Genomic DNA, 25,940 nt, shown 5'->3' on the forward strand with positions numbered 1-25,940 from the left:
ATTTCCATTTGAATTTAACCAACTGAGATTCTAGTGATCATGAAGATATAGAACTTTGTTATTATATACTTTGTTATTTCCTTTAAAAGTACCAGAGCTCCTTTAAATACAAAATATTCAATGGCCAGTGAGATGCCTCGGGGCTAAAAGGCGCCTGCAGTTTGCGCCTCAGGATCTGGTGGAGGGAGAGAGCCAATTCTCCCAAATTGCTGACCTGCACACATGTTGTGGTGTGTGCATACCATGCACACCAAATAATAAAACAGTGGTGATGGGGCTGGAGAGACATCCCAATGGTTAGAGCCCTTGGTGCCTTTCCGGGGACTCATGTTCAGTCCCCAGCTTCCACGGCAGGAGGCTCCCAGCTGCCTGTAACTGCAGATCAAGGGACCAGACTCTCTCTGGCCTCTGTAAGAACCCACACACTTGGCATGCACACACACTTGATGTACACACACACACACACACACACACACACACACATACACTTTTTAAAAAAAATAATAATGTACTAAAATGTGCTAAAATTCTTCTAAAATTCATTTAATATTCACTTTCATAAACTTTGGGCAGAAAGAGCAAAGGCTGAGTCAGAGTGCCACATCTGTGACTGTCCTGCTCACAGGGTGAGCGTGTCAAGGACATGTCACAGGGTGAGCATGTCAAGGACGTGTCAAAGGGTGAGTGTGTCACAGGGTGAGTGTGTCAAGGACGTGCATGTGCCATTCGTCAGCGAGGGACTCCACAGCTTGGTGAAGCCGCTTGCAAGGAGAGCTAAAGGCACAGGAGCGTGGGCCTTCCAAACAGACTGCCAGGGATGCCTGTGGGGCAGGGCAGGGCCGACCCAGGCCCCCACAGAGCGGTAAGACTGCGTGCCCCACCCGACTCGCCCTGGTCAGAGAAGGCCTCAGAGTCCACAACAGCGAAGTGCTTGTCAAACACGCGTCCCATTCCTGGACAGTAACACGGCCCGTGAGCTGCTAGTTAATGTCCCACGTTAGCACTGAAGGAATGTCACTTTTTCTCTTTTCTTTGTGATGTGGATGAGTGTTTGCCTATGTGTAAGTATGTGCGCCGCATGTGTGTAGCATCTCTGTGTACGCATGTGCGCCGCATGCGTGAGCACCCATGGAGAGCAGCAGGTGGTATCGAATCACCAGGCACTGGAGTTACAGGTGACGTCAGCCCTCGAGTCCGGCTGGGAACCAAACCTGCAGCCTCTGAAAGAGCAGTCAGTGCTCTTAGCCAACGAGCCATCTCTTCAGCCCTGACCCCAGCTTTTCTAATTATGTAAACATTATTTTAGTTTTACTTTATGGGTGTGGTGCTTTGCCCGCATGTATGTTTGGGTACCAGATGTGTGCCTGGTGCCCACAGAGGCCAGAAGAGAGCATCCGATCCCCCAGAACTGTAGTTGTAGATGGTCGTGCGGCACCGTGTGAGTGCTGGGAATTGAACTTGGATCCTCTAGCAGAGCAGACAGTGTTCTCAATGGCTGAGCTGTCTCCCCAGCCCTTCCTCTAAGTTCTTAATATGTTATTATATGAAATGTGAGCCTCCACTGACACAGGCGTGCTTTAAGAAATTAGGTTCACTGAGAAGGAAGCAGAATGGGGGTGTCCAGGAAACTAGAGGGACCCGGAAAATGAGATCTTGCTTCGTGGGCACCAAGTTCCAGCTTTTCAAAAGGAGCTCCTTTCCCCCAATCCTCTGGGCGGATGTTGTCTCACTATCACAACCGTGTGGCTGCACACATGCCACTGAACTGTACACTTAAAAATGACTAAGATGGTGAATCAGACGTTCTATGTCTGTCATCACAACTAAAAGGAAATTTTTTAAATGAACTGATTGACAGGTGTATAAAAGTTAATTCTTCTTTACCTTCCTGAGAGCCAACTTAATAGTCCTGTTTTGTGAACTCTCTCTTGTTATTTATAAAAGCATGTGTAGATGTCTCTAAACACAGAGTTCCTAAAGTCCTTTACTCGGTGACCTTTATTCTTCTCACTTGGTGATAAATCGCCAGAATGATTGGTCTAGCCCACTGTGGTGCCGGCCGCGCTGACTCACCAAACCAGGATTTATTCATCTGTTTACTCCACTGATGGGAACTCAGGCTGCCCCGAGTTCTTCAGTGAACTCTTTTCCTGGCAACACAAGCACCGTTTTAATAAAATTGCTTCCATGTAGTAGGGCAATGCTAAAGCAAAAAGTTGGGGGGAGGATCGGATCCTGAAGATGTTCGCTGGGGAACTAGCCTGGCTGCTTGAAAATGCTGAGAGAGAATGGATGCTGAAGACATTACTGAGATGGGAAACAAGAGTCTCTCTCAGGAGCCTTTGTAGGGGTGGAAGTGCCCCAGAGGAGCCCAGAGAATGGGGCTGCTGGGAGAGCTACATTTTAGGTGGGCATGCTGTCTGTCCCCTGCTCAGTTATAACCGTGGGCTCAAGCTTGCAGGACACTACTCTGGACCAGCGGTTCTCAGCCTGTGGGTCAAGACCCCTTTGCAAATGGCCCTGTCACGGGGGGTGGAGGGTACATGTCAGTTATCCTGAATATCAGGTATTTACGGTACAATTCATAACTATAGTCAAATTACAGCTATGGAGTAGCAGTGGAAAAAATGTTATGGCTGGGGGGTTACCACAACAGGAGAAACTGTATTAAAGGGTCACAGCATTGGGGAGGTTGAGAACCACTGCTGTAGACAGAGGTCACTGATTGAGAACCCTTGCTCAAGGATTAAAGTTGAAGCAGGTGGGGTCTGTTCCCAGGGAGGCCTTGTGTTATGTGGGAAAGGAGTTGGTGTCTGGGAGTTCCCTGTGCTGAGGGCCCTCGGGGAGGAGACAACAGAGGGAGGAGGAGGAGATTTTTTTTTTAAAAAGGGGCTCCAATTATGTCACCACCATTCTAGTCTTAGGTGATGCCATGTTAAGTTCTGCTGCATGGACTTTCCCTGTCACTACCTGGCCTGTGTGCCAGAGACTCTTGCCCCTTAAAACAGTTTGTCTTATTATCTAAACCATAAATAATGCTATAGTTGTTGGGTAAGCTGGCTTGGCTTTGAATTTTAAAGAAAAGCTAAAGGGAATCACAACAGGGCACACAGGTTGTCATCTCTCAACTGTGTGTCAAAGTCATTTTGTAAAGCTGTGTTAGGTTCTCGGAGTTACAGTTTAATTAAAGAGAGCCTGTGTCAATTTCACAAAACCCTGTAAGACAGACATAGAAGCCTACACAGAGGCACCCAAGGGAGCAGTAAGCAGAATGGACTTTTAGGGGTCTCGGTTTAGCTCCAAAACACGCTGTGTGGTCTGTGTTAGCGTGAAGGTCACCTTGGTCTGTTCATTAAGCAGCTGCGATTTTTATTCCCAGCCCAGGTGACTGGGTGAGAGCAAAGGGGATGAAGAGACTCAGTACATCATCTGCCACTTGTCACAGCTATGAGAAGTAACTTTAAAGGAACAAATGAGTCATCCGATTTGCCGAGGACTCCCAGGAGTGAAATTGGTGGGAACTTGCCAAGTATGAGGCAGGATTCAACTTAATTTTCCTGAATTATTCTCCGTATCATATTAAACTATGCTTGCAGCTTCCCGAAGAAAGAATCCAAAGGAGGACAGATAAAGACCCTGTCATCTTGAAGGTGCATACCTATAAGATGACTAAGGAGGACTTCTGAGTGTTCTGTGATGACTCATACCAACCCCACCCCCAAGGATTGTCTCCGCTGTGAGAATCTGTGGTCAGAACTCCGCTAGTCCTTGAGCACCTGGTATGAGAACCTCAGATGCAGGAAAGGATGCTGACAGTTACAGGAGGAGAGAGCCCTTCTGAGAAGATGATCACAGCTTTATTTATAGGGTGGTTGGTTTCCAGCAGACGGTCCCAAGCTTAGGTTACTTATAGTTACAATTTTCAAGAAGGAAGCAAGAGCTATGGAACTTTGGTCTAAACATGGACCAGTGAGTCCTCATGGAAAGCTTGTGGTTTCTGTGTTACCCTGACTCCCCAGAGTTCTACTGATGGGGGTAGGGGGTTACTAAGGTCATGACCTCACTGGGCTAACACTGCTTCATTAGACCCAGGTTCTTAACCTTTCTCTACTCTAAACCCTTGACACCTATGAAATATTTTTATACCACTCTAAGTAGACAAGGATTTAAAATAAGTATATTTATTACCAGATATTTACTGGTAATAAATCATAAAGAAATATATCTTAAAACAATTGTTATACATGTATTTTCACCATTTACTGAAGTCTAAAGTGAATTTGTATACTAATAGGATAGTATGCTTGTTTGTTTTTTACATAAAGAATTAAGCATCGGCCGAATCTGAGCGGAAAGACAAAAAGCATCTTCAGTGCTTCTTGGAGTTCATCAATATTTTGATTTTATAATCATCAGCGCTGAGAAAGCCACATTGCATAAATACATAGTACAAAATGGCAGAGTGTGTTTAAAGTCATTTCAGAAGTTATTGGAAATTCTGTCCTCATGTCAAGCCAAAATCCATTTAATGGTTGTTCTTTGTGAAAATCTAGTCAGCAACTGAATCAGGAACTTAAAAAAATTAGACACCCTAAGACAGTTCGATCCAAAGATACACTTACTTGGTACATGCTGAAAAGTGACAGAAGGAAATGCCTTTGTTCCCATTATTAAACCATTATGTTTCTGTAAGCAGAAAGCATTGCACGTGCAGAAAACAAAACAGTACAGTCCCTAACTCGCAGTAGCTGTGAACCTGAGAGGAGATGTGTTTTGCAGTATGCTGCTGCACGAATAATGAAAGCCAGAGACAGACAGATATTGAGGCTCAAGCTGAGATCAGAAAAGCAAAGCAGTTGTAGCAAAGTAGCTCCCACCTCTACCAAGGCGGAAACAGAGATCCTGTCTTCCCTGTGGTTGGAAACTAAATCTCTGGTGCCAGGATTGAAGGCTTGAGCTCTATTTCTCTTTTAGACTGATTCACTCTGGTAGCCCAGTGTGGCCTTGAACTCAGAGAGATCCATCTGGCCCAGTCTCCTGAGTCCTGGCATTAAAGGATGTACCACCACTGACCAGCTTCTATGGCTAACTAGTGTGGCTGGCTTTACATTCTGATCCCTGGGCAAGCTTTATTATATCCTAAACAATATGTGCATTTGTCCTGTGTGGACGATGGCATGCACAGGACAAAGTGTATATGTTTGTTCAAAGTCAAGGCTACAGGGAAGTCTCACACTGTACCAAGGGCGAAGGCCACCTTAGAGTCTCTGCTCATTTGATTTTTAACTGATTTTAGACCTTACATGTTCATAAATGTGTGTGGGGTTGGGTGGGGGAGGGAGGTGATGGACGTTGAGACAGGGTCTCTCTGTGTAGCCCTGGCTGTCCCAGAACTCACTCTGTAGACCAGACTGGCCTTGAACTCGTGGACCCTCCTGCCTCTACCTCATGCTCAGAAGAGTTTCATTGTTTCCAGTTTCTTTTTGTACCGTCACCTTTGGTTATGTTAACCCACTATATTATGAATCACAGGAATTAATCAGAGTAGCCCTGAGTCCTCCCAGATCCCTAGGAGAGCAACTTGGTGACCAAGCTTACTTCCTCCTGCCTGAGGGTCTGTTCTAGCTATCTCTAAGACGATCAGAAAGGATTCTAGGTGTTTTCCTGCCTTCTGTGGTAGTCACCTAACCTTGACTACAGAGGCCGAGGTTGGAGGGGCCCAGCTTTAGCTGTGGCTTTCCCGGCGTCTGGCAGGAGATTACCGTCATCAGGGAGCTGTTCTAGACTTAGTTTGTGGACAAGTCATGACCTGCTTGGGTTTTGTCTGGACTTGTGGACTAGTCCCAGGGTCCCCGGCATCCACTCTTTCTACACCACATCTGTCATCCACAGCTGTGCAGCCTAGAGAGAGAGGCCAAACTCAGACCCAACAAAGTGTCCTCTTTGGGGTGTCCTGAGATCACGAATGACCTTTTCTGTTGGACTTGCCCTCTTTCCTCACCCCCCCCCATCTGCCCATTTCCATCCCCCCTGTGTGACATACACATGAGCGGTGTGTCCTATTTGCCGTACAAAGAGCCAGCTCAAGCCCTGGCTGCTTAGTAGCTTTGGGAAGTATTTCCAAAGTGTGAGAAAACATTCACTGGAAACTTTAGCTGTTGCTATAGCAGGAATTTATTACTCAACAATCTTGGCCCAAATCAGGTATCCGTGTGGACAAGCTGTGGGCACCTTTCCTGATAGCACTGCCAGGGCCACCTTGGTTGGCATCTGAGGCAGCCCAAAGGCAGCGTATCTTTCCATCAAAGACTGACTGATTGCCACTGAATCTTAGACATACCACCGGCCATGGAGACTCAGCCAGTGGATTTTGCACAGCTCCTAGGGGAGGGGGACAGCAGGGCCTGATAATAAATAGTTCTTTGTGCCAGTCCCCTCCCCTGCCCCCTAACCGCTGAGAACACAGGGAGCCACCAGCATCTGACAGAAGGCAAATGCTGCCCAGAAGTTTGGCAGGCGATGACCAGTTGTAAACTTGTCTTTCTACAGTGTGCGGCTGCGACCTCGCCCAAGGAGGCTTCTTCATAAAGAGCGGGGACTACCTGTGCACCCTGGACTACCAGAGGATGTACGGGACCCGCTGCCAGGGCTGCGGGGAGTTCGTGGAGGGAGAGGTGGTCACTGCCCTGGGCAAGACCTACCATCCCAACTGCTTTGCCTGTACCATCTGCAAGTAAGTGGCCATCTTTCCCAAGCCTCTGGCTCCCCAACAGAAAAATGCTGGCTTCCACTGGGGAAGCTTCTGACAGCTTCCTCTGGTCCCCGAGTGGTACAAGGACTTAAAATAGTCCCCTCCCAACATGTCTCCTCTTGCTGTCTGTTCATTCTTGGCTAAAGCGCAGTATAGTTGGAAAACTTTATTCTTATCCTCTGTGGCAGTCGTTAAATGGCTATACCTCATGCCTAAAGAGACCTGGACCCCCAGACAGTGGAGAAGGGACAGGGACAGTTTACCTTGGAAGGAAAAAGCTCATTGGGAATGCATGTGATTACATCAGTGTGCCTCAGATGGCCTCTTATAGCTGGGTGTTGAAGTATGTACCCATAGGCCCAGCACTCAGAAGGTGGAGCGGGGAGGGTTGTTTGAACCCAGGCATTCAGTGTAGCAGAACCGCTCCTTCCTGAAGATGAAATGGTATCTTCACTGTAGGCTGTAGGTTGGCAATGGCTCATGGGTCAAATCATTAGTCTTTGTTTTGTTTTGTTTTGTTTTTGAGACAGGGTATCCTTATATAGCCCTGGCTCTCCTGGATGGAACTCACTGTGTAAACCAGGCTGACCTCAAACTCAGCAAGAACTGCCTGCTTCTGCCTCTCAAGGGCTGGCATTGAAAGCATGTGCCACTGTGCCTGGCTGTAGGTCTTTCTTTTAAAGAAAGTTTTATTGGCTATTTGTTTGCACAGGGGCTAGGACTTCTGCTAGGTACTGTGGCAGGGTTGAGGAATCCCGACAGAGACCAAATGGTCTGCAAAACCTAAAGAGACACCATTGATGGGTGTTTTAGGGAAAACTTTGGTATCTGCATAACACAGATTAACGAAAATGATCATTCTAAGATAAGGAAGCAGACACGGGAGGGAACGCACTATTGTGTTTTGGGAGCCACATATTATAGAAGAAAGATGTCTTTGACTCTCTGGCTGGGCACATGGGATCTGGCTGGCACCGTAGAGACCTGGAAAAGGTCTCTAGACCTTTTCTTGGCTGGAAAAGGGGTCTAGACTCAGTCAGGGTCAGCCAGTCTCCAGGGGCACTGCACAGAAAGGATCACTTGTTCTCAGGGTCTCACAAGAGCTGCCTCAGCAGTGGACAATGAGCCCCAAGGATCTTGTTGCCTCACCTGGTCCTGTCCCTAAGTGGAGGCCAAAGAACCCATGCTTGTTGTATTGCGTTTACGGGGCCCTTGGCCCACTAATACTCTCTGCACAGAATGGACTAAAGGCTTGTTCAAGCTTAGTAAATGTGTGCCCACTTGTAGCACCACGGTGTAGTTTTATTTATTAACACAGTTCTAAGGCGGGTCAACGAAGCCTGTCCCTGCCTGTGGCCTGTTCAGTAAAAGAAATGCACCACTTCAGAGAAGAGAGCCCCTGCTGTCCGGAGGACTTTTAACATTCAGAGGTGTGAGACTGTACAGCTGGACACACCCTGGAGGACTGGTACCAATCATATTGGTGGTATTAAGTCCAGATGTACCAGTGAGTGTTTACCATGGTTAATTACCAGCGTTAGGCCTTGGAGAGATGAGTTAAGGGGCTGTGAAAGTCACGAAACCTGGACTTGCTCCAGACTGACGGCTTCTGTCTCATTCATGTTGTCTGGTCTGGTGAGTTCCACATTTCCTAACTGACAAAGTCCTACATTAGAAAACTTGCATTGATGAAGAACAATTGGTAAATTAGTTTGTTTTGAGTAAGCAGGGAGACCTAGCATTCCTGAAGAAGGTGCACCGTGTGCCATGTGCTGTCACTGATGAATGTCTATCAGGAATGGAGACTGCTAGTGATTCTTGAATTCACTTTATATTATGTGTATGTTGCTTTGCCTGCATGTAAGGGTATCATGTGCATGCCTGGTGCCTGTGGAGGTCAGAAAATGTCACTGGATCCCTGAATGAGTGATAGGTGGCTATGAGTGACTGTGTGAATACTAGGTACCTGGGTCTTCTGAAAAGAACAAGTGCTCTTAACCACTGAGCAATCTCTTCAGGCTACTGATTCCCAAACAAATGTTTATAGTGACCTGTCCTATTATTGTAGCTTATGAAAGACTGGGGTCCCCAGTGCTTTGCAAATTCAGATGTCCAAAGAGAACAAAGTGACTAACTCAATATAGTTACCAAACCCACAGGGTAGCAAAAACGCTGCCACTTCTCCTGTAAGTAGTTCTCTCAGGGATGTGTCCTCAGTTTCAGTGGGAACCCATGACATTTAAAAAGCTTGTTTTTATGAAGAATTTCCTTATGGAAGTCACTGCTTCCATAAGGGCCAACACCCCTCCACTGTCGATTGGAAGTAAATCATGCTACTTTCCAACCAGGGAGCCTGCAGAACTGGTGTATTCTCTTTTCCTCTCACAATGAAGCACGTGTATTTGTTTGGCCTGTGACCAGTTGGCGGACTGGGGCATGGCTACATTTCAAACATCCAGGCTGGTGTGCCTCCAAGAAATCAATTTGCACCAGAGGGGTAGCAGGCAAAGGAGTAAGGAAAGGGAATGAAATTGCTGGAATGACTTTGAGGGCAAATGTCTTTCTGTCTCCAGACGCCCGTTTCCACCTGGAGATCGAGTCACGTTCAATGGGAGAGACTGCCTTTGTCAGCTTTGTGCACGGCCAATGTCCCCCAGCCCTAAAGAAGCCACCTGCTCAAGCAGTAAGTATCCTGATGACCACTAATGGAGATGTCTTTGTGGTTCAGAGGTAGCTCGGGGAGATGCCTTCCTTTGAAACATCCTGTTCTCCAACACCAAACGTAGTCCTATCTAGGGCATTTTCCCCTCTATGGAAAAACATTATGCCATGTTTACTAAAACCCAGGCAGAGAGAAGCACCATCATTGCATCAAAAATATCAAACTTGGAATTAGACATCATAGTTTCCATTTTGACAGCCAGCAAGGGAGAATAGCTATGAAACCCTACATTTACTTGGTATTTACTGACTACCCAAAATGTGTATCATCCTTGTAACTGAAGATTGAACCCTGAGCAAAGTGAGTTCTCTCACCCTCAGGAAGTTAGGCACATAGACAACTTCCCACAGAAAACGCCCAGTAATTGAAGAAAACCAAGCATAAAATAAGGTTTTCCTTATGCGGGGCAACCAGAGAAGGCCTGTGTAGAAGGAGACACCGAAGTTAATTGAGGGGAGACAGTGTACATCTATCGGGGGACTTGAAATTCTTTGTGATGAGATTTCATCTGACCTATGGAAGTCCAGAGAGAACACCCCATAATAAACTCTTTCTCTTTATGAACACACTGGTAATGACGTTGGACAGATCAGTTACTATTATAAGTCAATATATTCTGAGCCCTGGGGACTGAACCAGGAAGTTGTTTCAGCTGTTTCGGAGCACCAGGAAATGAGCCCATCATGTGCCCTATGGGTTTTTGACAGCCCTCAGGAAACCTGGAATAAATACCCCGTCCTAGCTCTCTGAGTCCTTGTACAAGAGGACGGATCCTACACAGTGTTTATAGCAGTGAGCCTGAATCTTGCTGTTGCTATGGAAATCTTTCACTTACTACAAATAAGAATGTTTTGACCATCTGCATAGGGACTGGATTCTGACCATTGGGAGGAAAGAAAAAAATGCAGTGTGTACACATGACAGGGTACTAGAGAGGTGTGTTTCTGTGGCATGCCACTGGGGGCAGCAACCTGATGAGGAACCCAGTGGAGAGTTAAGGCATGATTTAGGTCTGTGCTGTGGTTTCAGGTTCCTCACTGCTCTTAAAACTCTCTAATCAAGAGAAACAGTTGGACACCATTGAAAGAGCCACCTTGGGTGGGACTGGTCACCCCATCTTCTAGCAGGGCTTAATTTGAAAATTAGTTAGTAAAAGCCTTAGAGGAATTCTTCTGATGACAGTTGGAACAGGACTGTGATGGGATGGGCTGTGTTCCCATGATGCACTGGTGAGACCCTGGAGGTGAACTACTACCTGTTTTGCTAGGTGGGAAATTGAGGTTCAAAGTCAGGCTCAAGGTCATCCTCAAGGTCACTCAAGCCCTCTACTGACAGATGAGGAGGGCAGGTGCCACTCTTCTGACTCTGAATTTTTTTCTCTTTTTGCATCATCAAATACTCTCAACTGTTTAAGGAAACAGAGGCAGATTCTTCTAAAACGGCTTCCACTTGCCTCCAGCCATGCAGTTGGGAGTGTCCTTCGCCATCATGTGGTCATAGCTCTACCAAACTGAGAAATACATATGTATTTGAGACAGGGTCTCACATAAACTGGCCTTGAACTCCCTATGTAGCCAAGGATGGTCTTGAATTCCTGATATTCTTGTCTCCATCTTCCAAATACTTGGGTTGTAGTCATGCACCACCACATCTGACCAATTATTTCCTTTTTTTCTTGTTTTTTTTTTTTTTTTTTTTTTTTTTTGGTTTTTCGAGACAGGGTTTCTCTGTGTAGCTTTGGAGCCTATCCTGGCACTTGCTCTGGAGACCAGGCTGGCCTCGAACTCACAGGGATCCACCTGCTTCTGCCTCCCGAGTGCTGGGTATTTTCTTTCTTTTAGGAAAATACAATATTTTTATTAACCCTTTGAGAATTTCATACACACATATATGAAAATTGGTCACATCCACCTCTCCACTCCTCTCTGTAACTCCCCTGCAGCCACCCCTCCTAAGTTCATACCACTTCCCATATCCTTCTTGTCCTCGGGCAGGAGTGTGATATAGATATCCCACTGATGGCTGAACACTCCACAGGTATTTCATCTGTGTCTTTGGACCCAGTTTGTGAGTTTCTGTTTAACCAATCAAGAAACTTCTCTGATAAGGTCTGAGTGCTGGGTGGGGAGATGCAAATGTAAAAGGCAATGTGGCACTGTGTCCGGTTAGCAGGGTAGTAGCAGTAAATTCTCCCATGGAGTCTATGAGCTCCTAGCCAAGATTTCTCAGCCAGATTTAAAGTACCAGACTGTAGGCAGAAGTTTCTGTCCTACAGCAGCTCCCAAATAAACACACCAAAGCTTAACATTAGTTAGAAACGAACAGCCAATAGCTCAGGCTTGTTACTAGCTAACTGTCTTATTTATGCTTTGCCACATGGCTGGGTGCCTCTTCTCAGTATGGCATGCCCATCTTGCTTCTCTCCGTGTCTGCTCTCAACTCCAGACTCTGCCCTTCTTCCTCCCAACATTTTCAGTTTGGCTCTGTCGCCTAATCTTATCCTGCTCAGCTATTGGCTGGTGAGCTTCTTTATTAAACCAATCACAGCGACAGTATGAAGGACTGTTCCGCACCAGGCATGTGTTTTCTCCTGCAAAGTGCGCCTTGAAGCCAATCACAAAGTACAGTTGGCTACCCCTGCAACATCCATGCTACTGTTGCACCCATGGGCATATCATGCTATGCTGGTGGTGGTTGTCGCTCACAGGGTTCACAGCTGGGAAAGGTTTCTGATGATTTCTCTCCCTTAGAAGCATGCCTGCATCTTGCAGTCCTAGGAAAGCCATATCTAATAGATCCTAATGTTTACTCTACTTCAGATACAAGTATGAAAATGTAACAATGAAATTCATTATTTTGTACAATTAACAGACACTAATATACAATTTTAGATGTATACCTGTCTTCTCTTTTTGTATGACATCTGTGTTATATCCATAAAAATTTTAGTTAAGTATAAAAAATGTAGGCAGCTAAAGACATTGTGTTTTAATACTAACTTTAACCATAATTGCTTATGTACAAATTGTTGAGCCAAATTTTATTTTCTCCCCTGCTTCCACTGAGTGAAATCCCATTTCACCACTGCAACTGCTTCATCCAAAGTATTTTTATTTTTGAGACGTCCCTACCTATTTGGATAAGTACCAAAAGGTATTGATAGGTTGTTGTGAGGGCATCTTTGAAGGAGAGTTCTTTTGTTTTTTGGGGTTTTTGTTTTTTTTGAGACAGGGTTTCTCTGTGTAGCTTTGGAGCCTATCCTGGCACTCGCTCTGCAGATCAGACTGGCCTTGAACTTCCAGAGATCCACCTGCCTCTGCCTCCCGAGTGCTGGGATTAAAGGCGTGTGCCACCAACGCCCGGCTGAAAGAGAGCTCTTATATATGATTATTCACATGCAAAATCCCCAGACTAAGCAGGCCACACATTCTAGAGTAACAGGAATTTTCAGCAGCTTTCTGAATGTCGTTGGCACATAATTTGAAAACATTTGGTTGCTATTTGTAGTTCTTCAAGAATTGCCTCAACTTCAAAACTATTCTGCTATGACAGCCATTCCTATCTTAAAAAAAAAAAGAAAAAAAAAAGTCTTTTTATACTTGGCAAGAGGCTTCCTGAGAAGCAGGGCCTGACTTTCTTTTAGTGTGACACACCCCCCCCTCCCTGTTGTTGTTAACTTTCATAGTCTCTGTGAGCTCCATCAGCGATCCACGGCCTCTCTGGCCTTCAGGCTGGAGTCCCTGGGTCACAGCTGCAGTGCATATTTCGTGGCTGGTTTTTCCTAATTGCTAAGAAGGAAACAAAGACCACAGGAGACCAGCAGAGGCAAGGAGAGGGGAGAAGGAAGCCTCTGAGGCAATAAAATTATCCAAAATACCCTGTCTCCCTGCCTACTGAATACAGAGACATCATTGCTGCCTGGCTTTCCAGCTGTCCTGTTGGTGTCGTTCTGACCTCTGTGCTTCCCTGTGTCTGTGTACATGTGCACAGTACCTGTGTGTACATGCGCGTGTACAGGCTAGAGGACACCCTCAGCTGTCATTCCTTAGGTGTTGTCTAACTTGTTTTGTGAGACAGAATACCTCACTGGGATTGGAAGCCCAGACCACCACACACATCCTTTTTTTGCATGGATCCTGGGGAATTGAACTTGATGCTCACAAAGCAAGCACTTTACCAACTGAGCAACAACCACAGCCCCCACTTCAGTGCTTTTTTCCACATTCTTACCCTTAGATCTGACTTGTTTTCTCAGCATAGCGCTTATGCTATGCCAGGAATGCTACTCCATTGCCCCAAATTAGCTGCCAGCACTGCACATGTTCTCAAAAGGAGGCAGTAATAAAAGGCACCTACAGGGCTGTGGGGACATTATAATTAAACTTTCACCAGCTGATTCATGCCTTTTGAAAGTGTGATGGACAGAGGTTAAGTCCTGTCCTCTGCGCCACTCCTGAGTTTACCAGCAGCTAAGGGACTAGATTCCCATGGTTAAAGAGTCAGAGGGGGGCCAGATGAGCGTTTCCCTGCAGCTCCTGTCTATTTCAGGGACCTGAGCAGGAGTGGGTTGCTGTCTACACTCAGCCTTCCCACCTCAAAGGATGTCTGACTGGAGTCTGATTGTGCGTGGGTTTGGTGGATTGGCATGAGAGGCGCCCACACAAATGCATCCCGGCCTGTCGTTCTGTTTCCCCTCTCTGCCTGGATCTCTCTCTACAGCATCATTATGCTGCTTGTGGTTGGAACTCCCACAGGTAGCCGGGCATGCTCTGATTGGGCGGAACTGAAATCCGTTCAGACAGGGTTGTGTGCTTGCTTTCCAGGGGAGGGAGACGTTCTCCGATATTTGGCTTTTCTCCTTGGCCTTTTGTAGTTGAAAGATAATTTCCAGTTGCCTTTGTGTTCCATCTGCAAACAAACATACAGGTTGGAAGGGAATTGTCTGCTGTGTCACCTGACAATAGATGCAATGGTGAACTCTTACCTGGGTGAGATCCTGGCTCTGCTGCTCCCTAGCAGTCTCTACCAGTCCACCCTGTTACCCCTCCCCTGGATGAGCAGACAGTAGGGCTTCTTTGCAGGATCATGTGAGCAACTGCCTCAGAATTCCGGCCAGTTATAACTTACAATCCTAATAACATGTTACTGTGCAGGCAATGATTTCAGAATTTTTGTGGCGTGTCTCCACTTTTGTGAATTTGCCCCTTTTTCATCTTTCATGACAAATATCTTATCCATTCATGTGACACATTTTCTACCAACAAGAAAGGTAGCCTAGTGAGATGGCTGAACATAGAATGCTGCACAGGGATGAGGGCCTGAGTTCAAATCCCCAGAACCCATATAGAAAGCTGGGCGGGGTCACACACTTGTGCCAGGAGGAGGAGCCTGGACAGGATGGCCAGGGCTTGCTGGCTGGCAGCCTAGGCTCAGGTTCTGTGAGAGACCCTGTCCCTAGGGAATAAAGCCAAGGCTGGTAGAACAGGGTATGCATGTCCTCCTCCAGCCTCTAGCTGTGTGAGTGGGCACCTGAACCCACACACATATACCACACATGCACACATGCTCACATGCTCTCACAAATGCATACAGACATACAGACACACACATGTCCATACTTGCACACACACACATGCACACTCCTACATACATGTACACATGTACACGCGTGAACACACCCATACATACATATACATGCACACACTTGCACACATGCACACTGTAACACACACTCATACATAGATATACACATGAACACATGTGAACACATGCACACACTTACACATGTGCACACACATGCCCATACATACATATACATGCACACATGCACACTGTTACACACACTCGTACATGCATGTGCACATGCACAAGTGCACATTCATGCAATGTACATACACACACGTACACACTCACATGTACACACTCATATACATGTACACACTTGCACAATTCTCTCCTCTCTCTCTCTCTCTCTCACACACACACACACACACACACACACACACACACACACACACACATCCAGTGTGGTAGTGAAGAGTTAGATGCCTCCTTCCCTGGTGCCTGGGTTTGAATACTGGTTCTCCCTCCTCCTTGCCACATAGCATCAAGTGTGCTGTTTGATGTCTGACTCCAGTTCCTTCGTCTGCAAAGCTGAAAGCCGCCCCTCCCTAGGAGCCTCTGGAAGATTCGATGAGATGCTGCCTGGGAGGAGAAACTGAATCAGGAAGGGGCGCTCGCTGAAGCAGAGCAGGGGACCCAGCCAGAGCAAAGACTGGGGGTGGGGCCACGTCTAGGGAGGTCTGGAGGAGACCTCGCCTGCCTCTCCTAGACTGTTTTCACTCGGGGCATTACCAGAAGAAAGCACTGTTCTAGAAAGATCAAGGCAGTGATGGTGATGTTGAAATTCAAAGTCAATTGTACTGAGTCAGAAATCAGGGCTGGGGAGACGGTGGGGATTGTGTTTATAAGGGATGTGTGTGACAAAAGGTGATTAGAATGAATGAATGAATGAATGAATGAATGAATGGGAAAGAAAGATACCAGAAGCCATTCATTTAGTCATTCAACCAACACTTCGCTAAGTACCTACTGAGTCCCTGGCCCTGTTCTAGGTACCACTTCAAGTCTTTACTACATACTTAGCATGTTATATCACTAGGATTCATTTACCCAAACTAAGTACACTGTAGATTGTGTTTTAGTTCTTTAACGTGTGCCTGCGTCTCCCAAGGTGCTCTGGCCTCATTGAGAGAAAGCCCTGTTGTCCTCCAAGGCAAGGTCTATGGCAGAAAACCCCCAGCAAACATCTGGGAACTGAACCAAAGCCTCCCTCTATAAAAACTAATTCCAGCCTTCCCTTTCTTTTTATTTTTTAACTATATGTGAATGGGTGAATGGTGTGTGTGGTGTGTGCATGTGTGTGTCTGTGCATGCGTGTATAGTGTATACATGTATGTATGTGTGCTGTATGCATGTGTGGTATATGCAGTGTATGCATGTGTGTGTATGTTGGGGTTTTATGTTCACACACATGAGGACATGTGTGTTTGCATGTTCACATATGTGAGGAATGTGTGTTTGTGTGTGCATGCTCATGTGTGTGAGGACATATAATTGTGTGGGCATGCATGTTCATATGTGTGAAGATGTGTGTGTTGGGGGTTTCATGGTCACATATGAGGATGTGTGTGTGTGTGTGTGTGTGTGTGTGTGTGTGTGTGTGCATGTTCATTTGTGTGAAGATATGTACATGTGGGGGTATATGTTCACATGTATGAAAATGTGTGTCTATGTGTGTGTGTGGACATGTTTCATGTGTTGGGGCTTCATGTTCATGTATGTGAGGGTGGTGTGTGTGTGTGTGTGTGTGTGTGTATACATACGGAACCATAGATCAGCCTTCCACATTGTCCCTGGGGAACTATCTACTTGGGTTTTGTTTGTTTGTTTTTGAGACAGTATCTCTGCTCAGTGATGACACAGGCTTTCTGAGCAGTGAGCATGGGTGGGGCACCCACCTTTCTATGTCTTCCCACTGCTGTGATTACAAGCACATGCCAACACACCCAGCTTTTTGCACGGATGCCAAGACTTGAACTCAGGTCCTCTTGTTTGCACAACTAGAACTTTACCTACTGAGCCCCCTCCCCCATCCTTAATGGAGTCTTAAATGAATGAAGAGGAAAGACGCCTGGCCCTATGAATACTAAGAACCACACCCAACGCTAGCTAAAGGAGAGAGTCACCTTGAGAAGTCACGTGGTGCTGTGGCCTTCTGTGAACACTGGCTTAAGGGATTTGAATTGGCCACCTGACAGGCACAATTCGTCCCTATTTATGAAAACCCTGACCAAAGTAACCCCAAGTCTGTGAGCATCTGTCATAGAGAAGAAGGGAGGCTGGGGCACCTGTGCCAACCCCATCTTTGAGGACTTGGCTGGTGGCTGCTGCCACAACTGCCCTCAGCTGCCCTGAAAAAGACTGACGGTGTGTTGTTGTCATGGGCCACCAAAGTGTGTTTGCTGCGCTGTATTGTTTTCCAAAGACAACAAGAAACTCCACTTAAAATAGCTGGTTAGAGGCTGCTCCAGCTCTTAATGGTTCCACCATGGCTATCAGGACAGCAAAGGCAGCAGCTGAGTGCAGCAGGGGACAGTTACGAAAGGTCTAGTTCAAGGTTGGACACTCAGGCCACACATAAGCCTTTCACAATCATTCGGTGTCATTTTTAGCTTCCGTGACTAAGTCATTAATAGCACCGAGACCCCCTTTCCCATAGCCTGGGAGCACACTGCCGGGAGGGTATGACTCTCCCACCCAGATATGAGTCTTCTGAGCTCACGTGCTTTTCTGCCTCATGGCAGCACAGCACCTACAAGTTTAGAACCGCTTATAGATAATTTCCTGGGCTAGAGCAATGGCTCAGCAGTTAAGCCAGCTTTCCACTCTTGCAGAAGACCCTGCCTCAGTTCCAGCACCCACATCAGGCAGCTCACAACCATTTGCAACTCCAGTTCCAGGGGATCTGACACCAACTACCCCCTCCTACCCCCCCACCCCTGCAGGCACCTGCATGAGCATGGTCCACATAAACAAATAGAATCTTGAAAATCATCCCTGAATAGTGCTTAGCTTAACAAATGTGTAGCTCTACATTCTCGACGGTACTCTGTCTTATTTGTCCATTTTGTTTGTTTCTGAGGCTGGGTCTTGCCTCTGAGGGCCTGGAACCCTAGAGCTCTAGGTAGTTCTTCCTGCTTCTACCTCACGAGCTGTGGTGGCACCGCCATGCCTGGCCCTCTCTCCTTGCTTATGTTGACCCGGTACCCATGGCATTTGCTGAGACATACTAAAAGGGAAACTATGGACTCACTGGTTTAAATAAGAAACATGGACTTGGACCAGCCATTATTTGTCAGCTCCCAGGTGTCTAATTTGGGATCTGGCAGCATCCTGTGGCTTGAATGAAGGTGAAGGTCAACATTCAGCAACACCCACTTGATTGATAGATGTGGCAAATGGTGGTGGAGGCTTTTGGGTCAAGAAAAGATTTTCAGATACCTTAAGGATGTTGAAACTCTGTGATGAAAAAGAACATAAGGAAAATCTGGATTATTTTCATCTATGTGTCTTGAAAGTAAGGACCTGAGTCAGTTTGCTTTCTATTATTGTGGTAAGCACCATGACTCAAAGCAGCTTGGGGAGACAGATTAGAGTCCACTGTTAAGAAAAGCCAGGACAGGAACTCAAGGCAGGAACCTGGAGGCAGGAACTGAAGCAGAGACCATGGAGGGTGCTGCTCTCTGACTTGCTCTCCATGGCTTGCTCAGCCCATAGGCAAACCTGTCCAGTGGTACCACCCAAAGTAGGCCAGGCCCTCCACATTAACCACTAATCAGGAAGATGTCCCCACAGATTTGCCCACAAGCCTGTCTGATGGAAGCAATTTCTCAGTTGAGATTCCCTCTTCCCAGATGACTCTAGCTTGTGTCAAGTTGACAAAAAAAAAGAAAAGAAAAGAAAATTAAAAAGCCCAAACAAACAAAAGCCTACCAGCACAGGACCTTTGAAGGCCAGCCTAGAAACCAAGACATACTTAGTCATCACAAGCATGAGAAGAGTGACTTCTGACACCAGGACTCCTAGGAGGCACAGCACCGTAGCAGATGGGAGCTGGGCATCTATGCACAGCAGGGAGTCACTCAGTGTCCCCAGCTGCTGTTCTCATGAGGGCGTCTGCATGGCAAAGTGTAGAAGACACCTTGTGGGCAGCTTAGTATTCTCCCACACCTGACCCTTGCATACAATTCTCTCTCTCTCTCTCTCTCTCTCTCTCTCTCTCTCTCTCTCTCTCTCTCTCATCAGCACTTTATTTCAGAAGATTGAGAAATCCGTGCTCTGTTAGAAGAATTGAATTTATTAAAACCTTAGAACCCTGCATTAGCCAAACCTTGGAATTTAAATTTGTACTTTTCCCTTGAAACTTCTGACCTAGAATCCTGGTCAGGGACAATGTACCTCTATGGACGGTCTATCAATAGGATATCCTATAGGGTCTCCTACATCTTCATTTTTTATTAATAGTAACCTAAATCTAGCCATAAATATATTTGATATTTTTATGAAAAATAATACTTATTTTCATTATTCTTATTGTAAAAAAATAATTTCTTGGGTTGTTTATGTTTCCTGGAACATAGCTAGGGAAAAGTTTCAATGCTATAACAGGTCATATAAATAGACTTAAAGACAAAAAACACATGACCATCTCAATAGATGCAGACAAGGAATTTGACAAAATCCAACATCCTTCTTGATAAAAAGTCCTAGCTAGAGTGGGGTTGGAGATATTATACAATAAAGGCATTATAAAGAAACCTATAGTCAGCATCATCACAAATGGAGAAACAAATTTGGAGTTGTCTCATTAAAATTAGGTACATGGTGGAGCTGTCAATTGTTTTTTCTCCTGTTCACTAGATGCTGGAAATCTTAGCTAGAGCAATAGGGCAAGAGAGATTCAAACAGGAAAAAGGAGCCAGTGTCTCTTCAAAGAGGATGTGATCTGTGTATCAGGGGCCCCCAAAGCCTCCACCAGAAACTCCCAGAATGATTGCCACATTGTGCAAAGTGGCAGAATGCAAAATTAACAAGTAAAAATCAGCAACCTTCCCATATAGCAGCAACAAATGCACTGAGGCCTCCCTAGGCTCCAATGGACAGTCCCAGTCCATAGCCACACCCATGACCCTCTTTAAACTTAGATGGGCTAAACATCAAAGTATGAAGCCGTGGATCTGGGAAGGGGGCCCGTGGATTTGTGCTGCCTTCTGGGTCTCACTTTCAGATTTCTGACTCAGATATAAGTGGACAATAGGATCAGATTCTACCACCACTAAAGAGTCCTACAAGGATGCTCTTAGCACCCAAGGTGTCATGTTTACCACCAACTTTTTCAGCACTGACGCATTTTCAAAAAAATTCTGAAACTCTAGGAAGGAGTCCCAGTCTGTGTGCCAGGAAGCTCCCATTTTAGATGTCTGTGGGTGGAGGGGGTCTCCACCTTCCTGAGTGACTCCGGGTGTGCAGAAAGCGGAGGGTCTGAGATGGCGGTAGGGTAATTTGGTTTCCTGCGGTTCTCGGTTTTCCACAGCTTCAGCTTGGAAAACCTTCAGCTCAGCCTTCTTTTCCAGAGAAACATCTCAACAGACTCACACATGCTTCCTGAGAGCCGTATGTCTCTTCCATTAACTCAAACCCTTCCAAAGCCCAGGTGTTTGTGATCCTTTGCCAAAAAGAATGAAGGCAAACAGGCAGATCCTTACTGTTCAGGGCTTTTATGGGCTGTGAACAAAATGACAGAAATGCAGCCAGGTGTGGACTTGGTGTCAGTTTAACTGGTTTGTGAACAGCCAGTGTCTGTTCTTGGTGTCAAGGGTGAAGGTCCTGAGACAGAATTGTCCAAGCCTGGGTGGGCTTTTGGGTTCTGCTTTCTGTTTCCCTACCTGATCATTGCTTTTCCTTTGGCGAGTTGTCAGTGGACCTTACTTCCTTGATGCTGGTCCATATTCACCTATTTCTGACCCTGACAATCATCCCAGCACCCAGCATCAGCACCCATCACAAACTCTCTATATTTACCAGCAGCTGCTTCAGTGATGTGGAAACATTTTCCTCAGCCACTGGAAAACCACAAAGCTGCCATTCTTCACGGGAAGAGCCATAATGGGTTGAAGAAGCTGCCATTCTTCACGGGAAGAGCCATAATGGGTTGAAGAAGGGGACGACCCAGTGCCAGGCTTTTGCTGCCTGTTGTCCATTTCCACAGCCTGACGCCTGGCTCAAGCCAAGTCGATGGCTTTGCCCAGAGAACAGTGGTTTGTTGCTATGGAATATACCAGAGTACTCAGCCAGCTGGTGTGGGGTAATATTATCTGAGAGACGTCTCTGCTGGGTCTGTTCGGTGTGTGTCTTAAAGCTTGGGCTGAAGGGGGCTTAGCCCTTCCCTCTCCTTCCCACTCATTCTTGCTCACTGGCTGGGTTCAGGCACCTGGATGACCTGTTCCGTTGTGGGGGCGGGGGCACTGGGCAGGTCACGGTGGTCTCAATGGTTTAGATGAGAGGCGCCCAGACTGCAAGGCATTATGGGCCAAATAGTTGTCGAGACTAACCAGCAGCACGTGTGCACAGCCCTGACTGTGTCTCAGCCCTCATGCAGGTGGTCAGGGCAGCTCCATTGTTCCCAAGTTGTGTCTTCTTCCATGGCTCTGTGACAGGTGGACATTAGGGTGGCAGGAAACAGAGGAAGAGCAAGCTGAGATTAAGAAACCTGGGGTTTAGTCTTAGCTCTGGACCCTAACCAGGGAAGGAGGGAGGCCATGGCATGGCTCACCTGCACCAGGCCTGTGCTGCGGAGAGGACCCCCGAGATGCAGCCCAGCAAGTATCTACTGACAGTTGCTCACAGATGAGGGAAGGAGGGTTCCGGGATGGTCAGTTACCCATCTCCTCAGTCCTCCTGCTTCCTGCTGGAAACCATGGGTGACTCTGATGGCTTCGCCAAGTCCAGCCATCTCATTTGTAGAAATAAAAAGCCATCTTTGAAATTTATTTTGTTTTAAAACAAAAACAACAACAAAAACCCAAGCATCATCCTTCTTCAAACCGTTGCTGCCACCTAGTGGGAATTGTCAGAAACAGAGGGGAATTTCAGTTCACAAGTTCCCATTTCATGGTGGGAAGGGGCCAAAGGAAAGGTTCAGAGGTTTCCAGGAATTGAGGGAAGGAGGATGAATGGGCGGGGCTGGGGTGTTCTTGGGGTGTTGAAGCAATTCTGCTGTTGAGCATGATACTATAATCCGTGATGCCATGTAAAACCTGTCCAGACAGAGATCAGCTGCAGATGCTGGTGGTAAAGAAGCATTTGTCAGCAGGAACAGGGACCACGCTGGGGGTGACGTTGGGAGTTGTGCCGGGTTAGCACATAAGGGTGGGGTATTCTAAGTTCTCGTTTTCCTGAGAACTTAGAGCTTCTATAAAAACAGTAGTGTATTCCCTTCTAAGATGGGGAGCTATAGAGTGTGGGGTGTATGTTAGCGTGTGTGCGTGTTCGTGTGTGTGTGTGTGTGTGTGTGTGTGTGTGTGTGTGTGTGTGTACCAGAGCTCAATGCTGTGTATCTTCCTCTAGAGATCTCAAATACACTTTTTGAGACCAGATCTCTAACTGAGCCAGGAGCTCACAGTTGGTGGCAGGCAAGTTTCCTAGAATCTCTCTTTCCCTGTCCCTCTAGCCAGGGTTATAGATGGCCAGACTATCCTGGGCTTTTGCATGGCCACTGAGGTGGATCTCATGCTAACATGGCAGGTGTCTTACTGACTGAGCCAATCTCCCCACCCCCTATTGCTTTTTAAAACTGCTCATTTGTCTTAACCTCCACGCTGTGTCCCTACCACCTGTTGGGCGGGTGTTTGGTAAAACACTTATTATTTTAGGACCGTCTTGTACACACAGAGTTTAGAATGCTCTGTACGATAAATCCTTATCCAGCAGCGAGAGACACAGCTCAAGGTTTAAAAGCTCTTAAGGTTCCTACAAAGGACCCAGGTTTGGTTCCCAGAAACCTATGTCAGGCAGCACCTGTAGCTCCAGGTCCAGGGGTCCCATGTCAGACACCCTGTCACCTGTGGCTCCAGGTCCAGGGGTCCCATGCTTTGCTTTTTGGCCTCCTCATGTGGCCACACACTTGTGGTACACATAAACTCATCTAGGTGCACACATACACAGAAGTAGATACATCTTTAAAGAAGGAAATTGGAATCCTCTTATTCAGAACTTATATTTTAACGTTATGGATACATATTTTCAATTTTTCACATTCTAGCAGTTAAGGAAATCAAACAACACAGATCATGCCAGCAGACAAGTGAACCCTTCCTCCTCGGGCCAGTTTCTTAAGAATTTATGGTTTTCTCCAGAAGCATTCTATTCTCGGAGAGGAACTCACACTGCACCAGGGTTCTTTTTAAAGTACATTGAGTTAGAAAACGCACGCACTGCGGGGGCAGGGGGTGGGACTTTTGCAAATGTATTGTAAAATTCTGGACATGAATCGTTGGGTCCAAACCAGCTGGCCAAGACTCCCAGAAACACCTGTGGTCAAAGAAACAGGAGAAGTTAAGTTGCTGAAGCAGGGAGGGACCCCCAGGAAGCCAGAGCCATCTCTGGGTGGATTGGGGGAGTGTGTTTAGGGTTGAGGCTTGTGCTGGGTCAAAGGAGACAAGTTGGTGAGCAGGGGCAGGGAGGAGAGGGGAAACTCGTCTAGAAATGCCCTTTCCAAAGAAGGCAGTTACAGGTGTGGTCAGAAGAGGGCGCTGTTTGGCCACTCTGTACAGGGGTTGGGGGGGGGGGTGTCTCTGTCTTATTTTGAACATGGCCCCTGAGTCGCTTTGCCTGGACAGAGCCTTTTTTTCCCCACTTGTCTTGTTTGTTAGGACACAGTGGCCAGGCAGCTGGTGGCATTTGCTGTTTTCTCAGACACTTGAATTTTGAATGTTTGTAGATGTTGATGTTATATCCCAAATAACTCTTCTGTTTCACATGTTTCTGGGTTAATACATATGTATTTCACTTCCCTGACACCATGGGGTGTGAAATCATCACAGCAACTCTAGTAACAGCAAATATTATTAAAGGGACACCTTTGACAGGTGCAGGAGGAGACCAGCTAATTCAGTGCTCATACTCTGCCATCTTGTGATGGTCAATATTGATTGACAACTCGACCGAATCTAGACTCCACAGGGAGACAGACCTCTGGTATGGCCATGAGGGATTTTCTAGAAGGCGTTGATTCGGGTGGGAGGAGATCTACCCTATTCCACAAGAAGGAAGACAGTGAGCTGAACACCAGCATTCTGCCTGCTCCCAAGATGCAGTGTGAGGTGACCAGCTGCCATGTCCTCACTGCCACCATGGGCGGTGTTGCCAAGATAAAGCCTTCTGCTTCCTGACTTAAGTGGCATTTGCCAGGTTTTGGGGTTCTTTTCTTTCTTCCTTTCTTTCTTTCTTCCTTTCTTTCTTCCTTTCTTTCTTTCTTTCTTTCTTTCTCTTTCTTTCTTCCTTCCTTCCTTCCTTCCCTCCTCCTCCTCCTCTTCCTCCTCCTCCTCCTCCTCCTCCTCCTCCTCCTCCCTCCTCCTCCTCCTTTTGTTACAGCAATGAGAAAAGTAACTCACATGTGCCTCTCAGGAATCTGCCAAGGACAGTTGAAGTCTAAGGAATTCCATCATTCCACCGATAGTCGAAAGGCTGGTTTAGGTGCATAAGGAAGTAGAATCCCCTTACATAGATGAGGCTGATGCTTAGTGCTCCAGGAACTGCACACAGAGTAGTGAGCAGGGCTCCCAGCACACACATGTGCCCTCAATTAAATGAAAGCCTGGGAGTGCTTTCTCGATGTCCCAGCCAAGACACTATAATTAAATGGCCTCTAGGCCAGCAGGACCCCAAAGGGTACCCAACTCCTGAGGAGCTAAGAGGTGAAGGACACCCATCTGAGGAGGTCCAATAAGGTTTGAGCAGCTGCCTTGCCACGTGAGGACAGGTCCTGGGGGATTTGCTGGAGAAGATTTTATGCAGAGAAACGAAACAGAACTTGAGGACATAGTGACTGGGAGATCGGGCTGCACGGCGGCTGGAGAGGTTGCTCTCCTTGGATTTTGCAAGGGGAATGGCTGTAACTGTGGGCTGCTGTTTTCTTCCAGACTGTGCTGGCTGTGGAAGGGACATTAAGAACGGGCAGGCACTGCTGGCGCTGGACAAGCAGTGGCATCTGGGCTGTTTCAAGTGCAAGTCCTGCGGGAAAGTCCTGACTGGAGAGTACATCAGCAAGTAAGCCTGGGCGGAGGGTACGGGCAGGCTCTGCACTCAGGGGTCTCCTCCCTTCAGCAGGCCAAAGTGCATCCCCATTTGGCATCAGGAGGAACTTTTGCTGGTTTTTGCCTTGCTGTGGCTGCTGTAAGCTTGATGGACTATTAATTGTGGCCCAATTTAATAATTAACAAAACTAGCATAATGGCATATACCCTGCCTTAAGTTCCTAGCCATTTCTCCTTTGCTATTTTGTTTTCTTTTCTCATTTATTTATTTATTTATGTTTGGTTTTTCGAGACAGGATTTCTCTGTATTGCTTTGGAGCCTGTCCTGGATCTCACTCTGTAGACCAGGCTGGCTTCGAACTCAGAGATCCACCTGCCTCTGCCTCCCAAGTGCTGGGATTAAAGGCGTGTGACACCAATGCCCCATTGCTATTTTGTTTTCTATGTGAATCTAATGAAGTGTCCTTCTCCAGGGCTTTAGACCTTCCCCCCAAAAAACATGTGGTCTGTGCACTGAGCCTGGCAAGACCATAGCACAGACTAGCCTGTCAGGGCAAGGGTCCACGTTGGAACCAGAGAGTAGCAAATCTGT

At 46.7% G+C, this 25,940-nt stretch overlaps 1 protein-coding gene across 7 annotated transcripts in view; it reads left to right on the plus strand.

Annotated features, from left to right (window-relative positions):
* Ablim1 (actin binding LIM protein 1) overlaps nucleotides 1-25,940 on the plus strand; it is a 175,539-nt gene that overhangs the window by 57,756 nt on the left and 91,843 nt on the right. For 5 of the 7 annotated variants that reach the window (XM_035441752.1, XM_035441757.1, XM_035441755.1 and 2 more), the window contains exons 1-3: nucleotides 6,612-6,733; nucleotides 9,325-9,434; nucleotides 25,235-25,361. In XM_035441752.1, the coding sequence (XP_035297643.1) occupies nucleotides 6,627-6,733; nucleotides 9,325-9,434; nucleotides 25,235-25,361 (344 nt within the window). In that variant the 5' untranslated portion in view covers nucleotides 6,612-6,626. Of the gene's footprint in view, nucleotides 1-6,549; nucleotides 6,734-9,324; nucleotides 9,435-25,234; nucleotides 25,362-25,940 lie in introns of those variants that run through there. The other 2 variants (XM_035441750.1, XM_035441751.1) reach the window with 1 other exon arrangement.

Source organism: Cricetulus griseus, chromosome 3 (genome assembly GCF_003668045.3).
Source record: "Cricetulus griseus strain 17A/GY chromosome 3, alternate assembly CriGri-PICRH-1.0, whole genome shotgun sequence".
NCBI classification, from domain to species: Eukaryota; Metazoa; Chordata; class Mammalia; order Rodentia; family Cricetidae; genus Cricetulus; species Cricetulus griseus.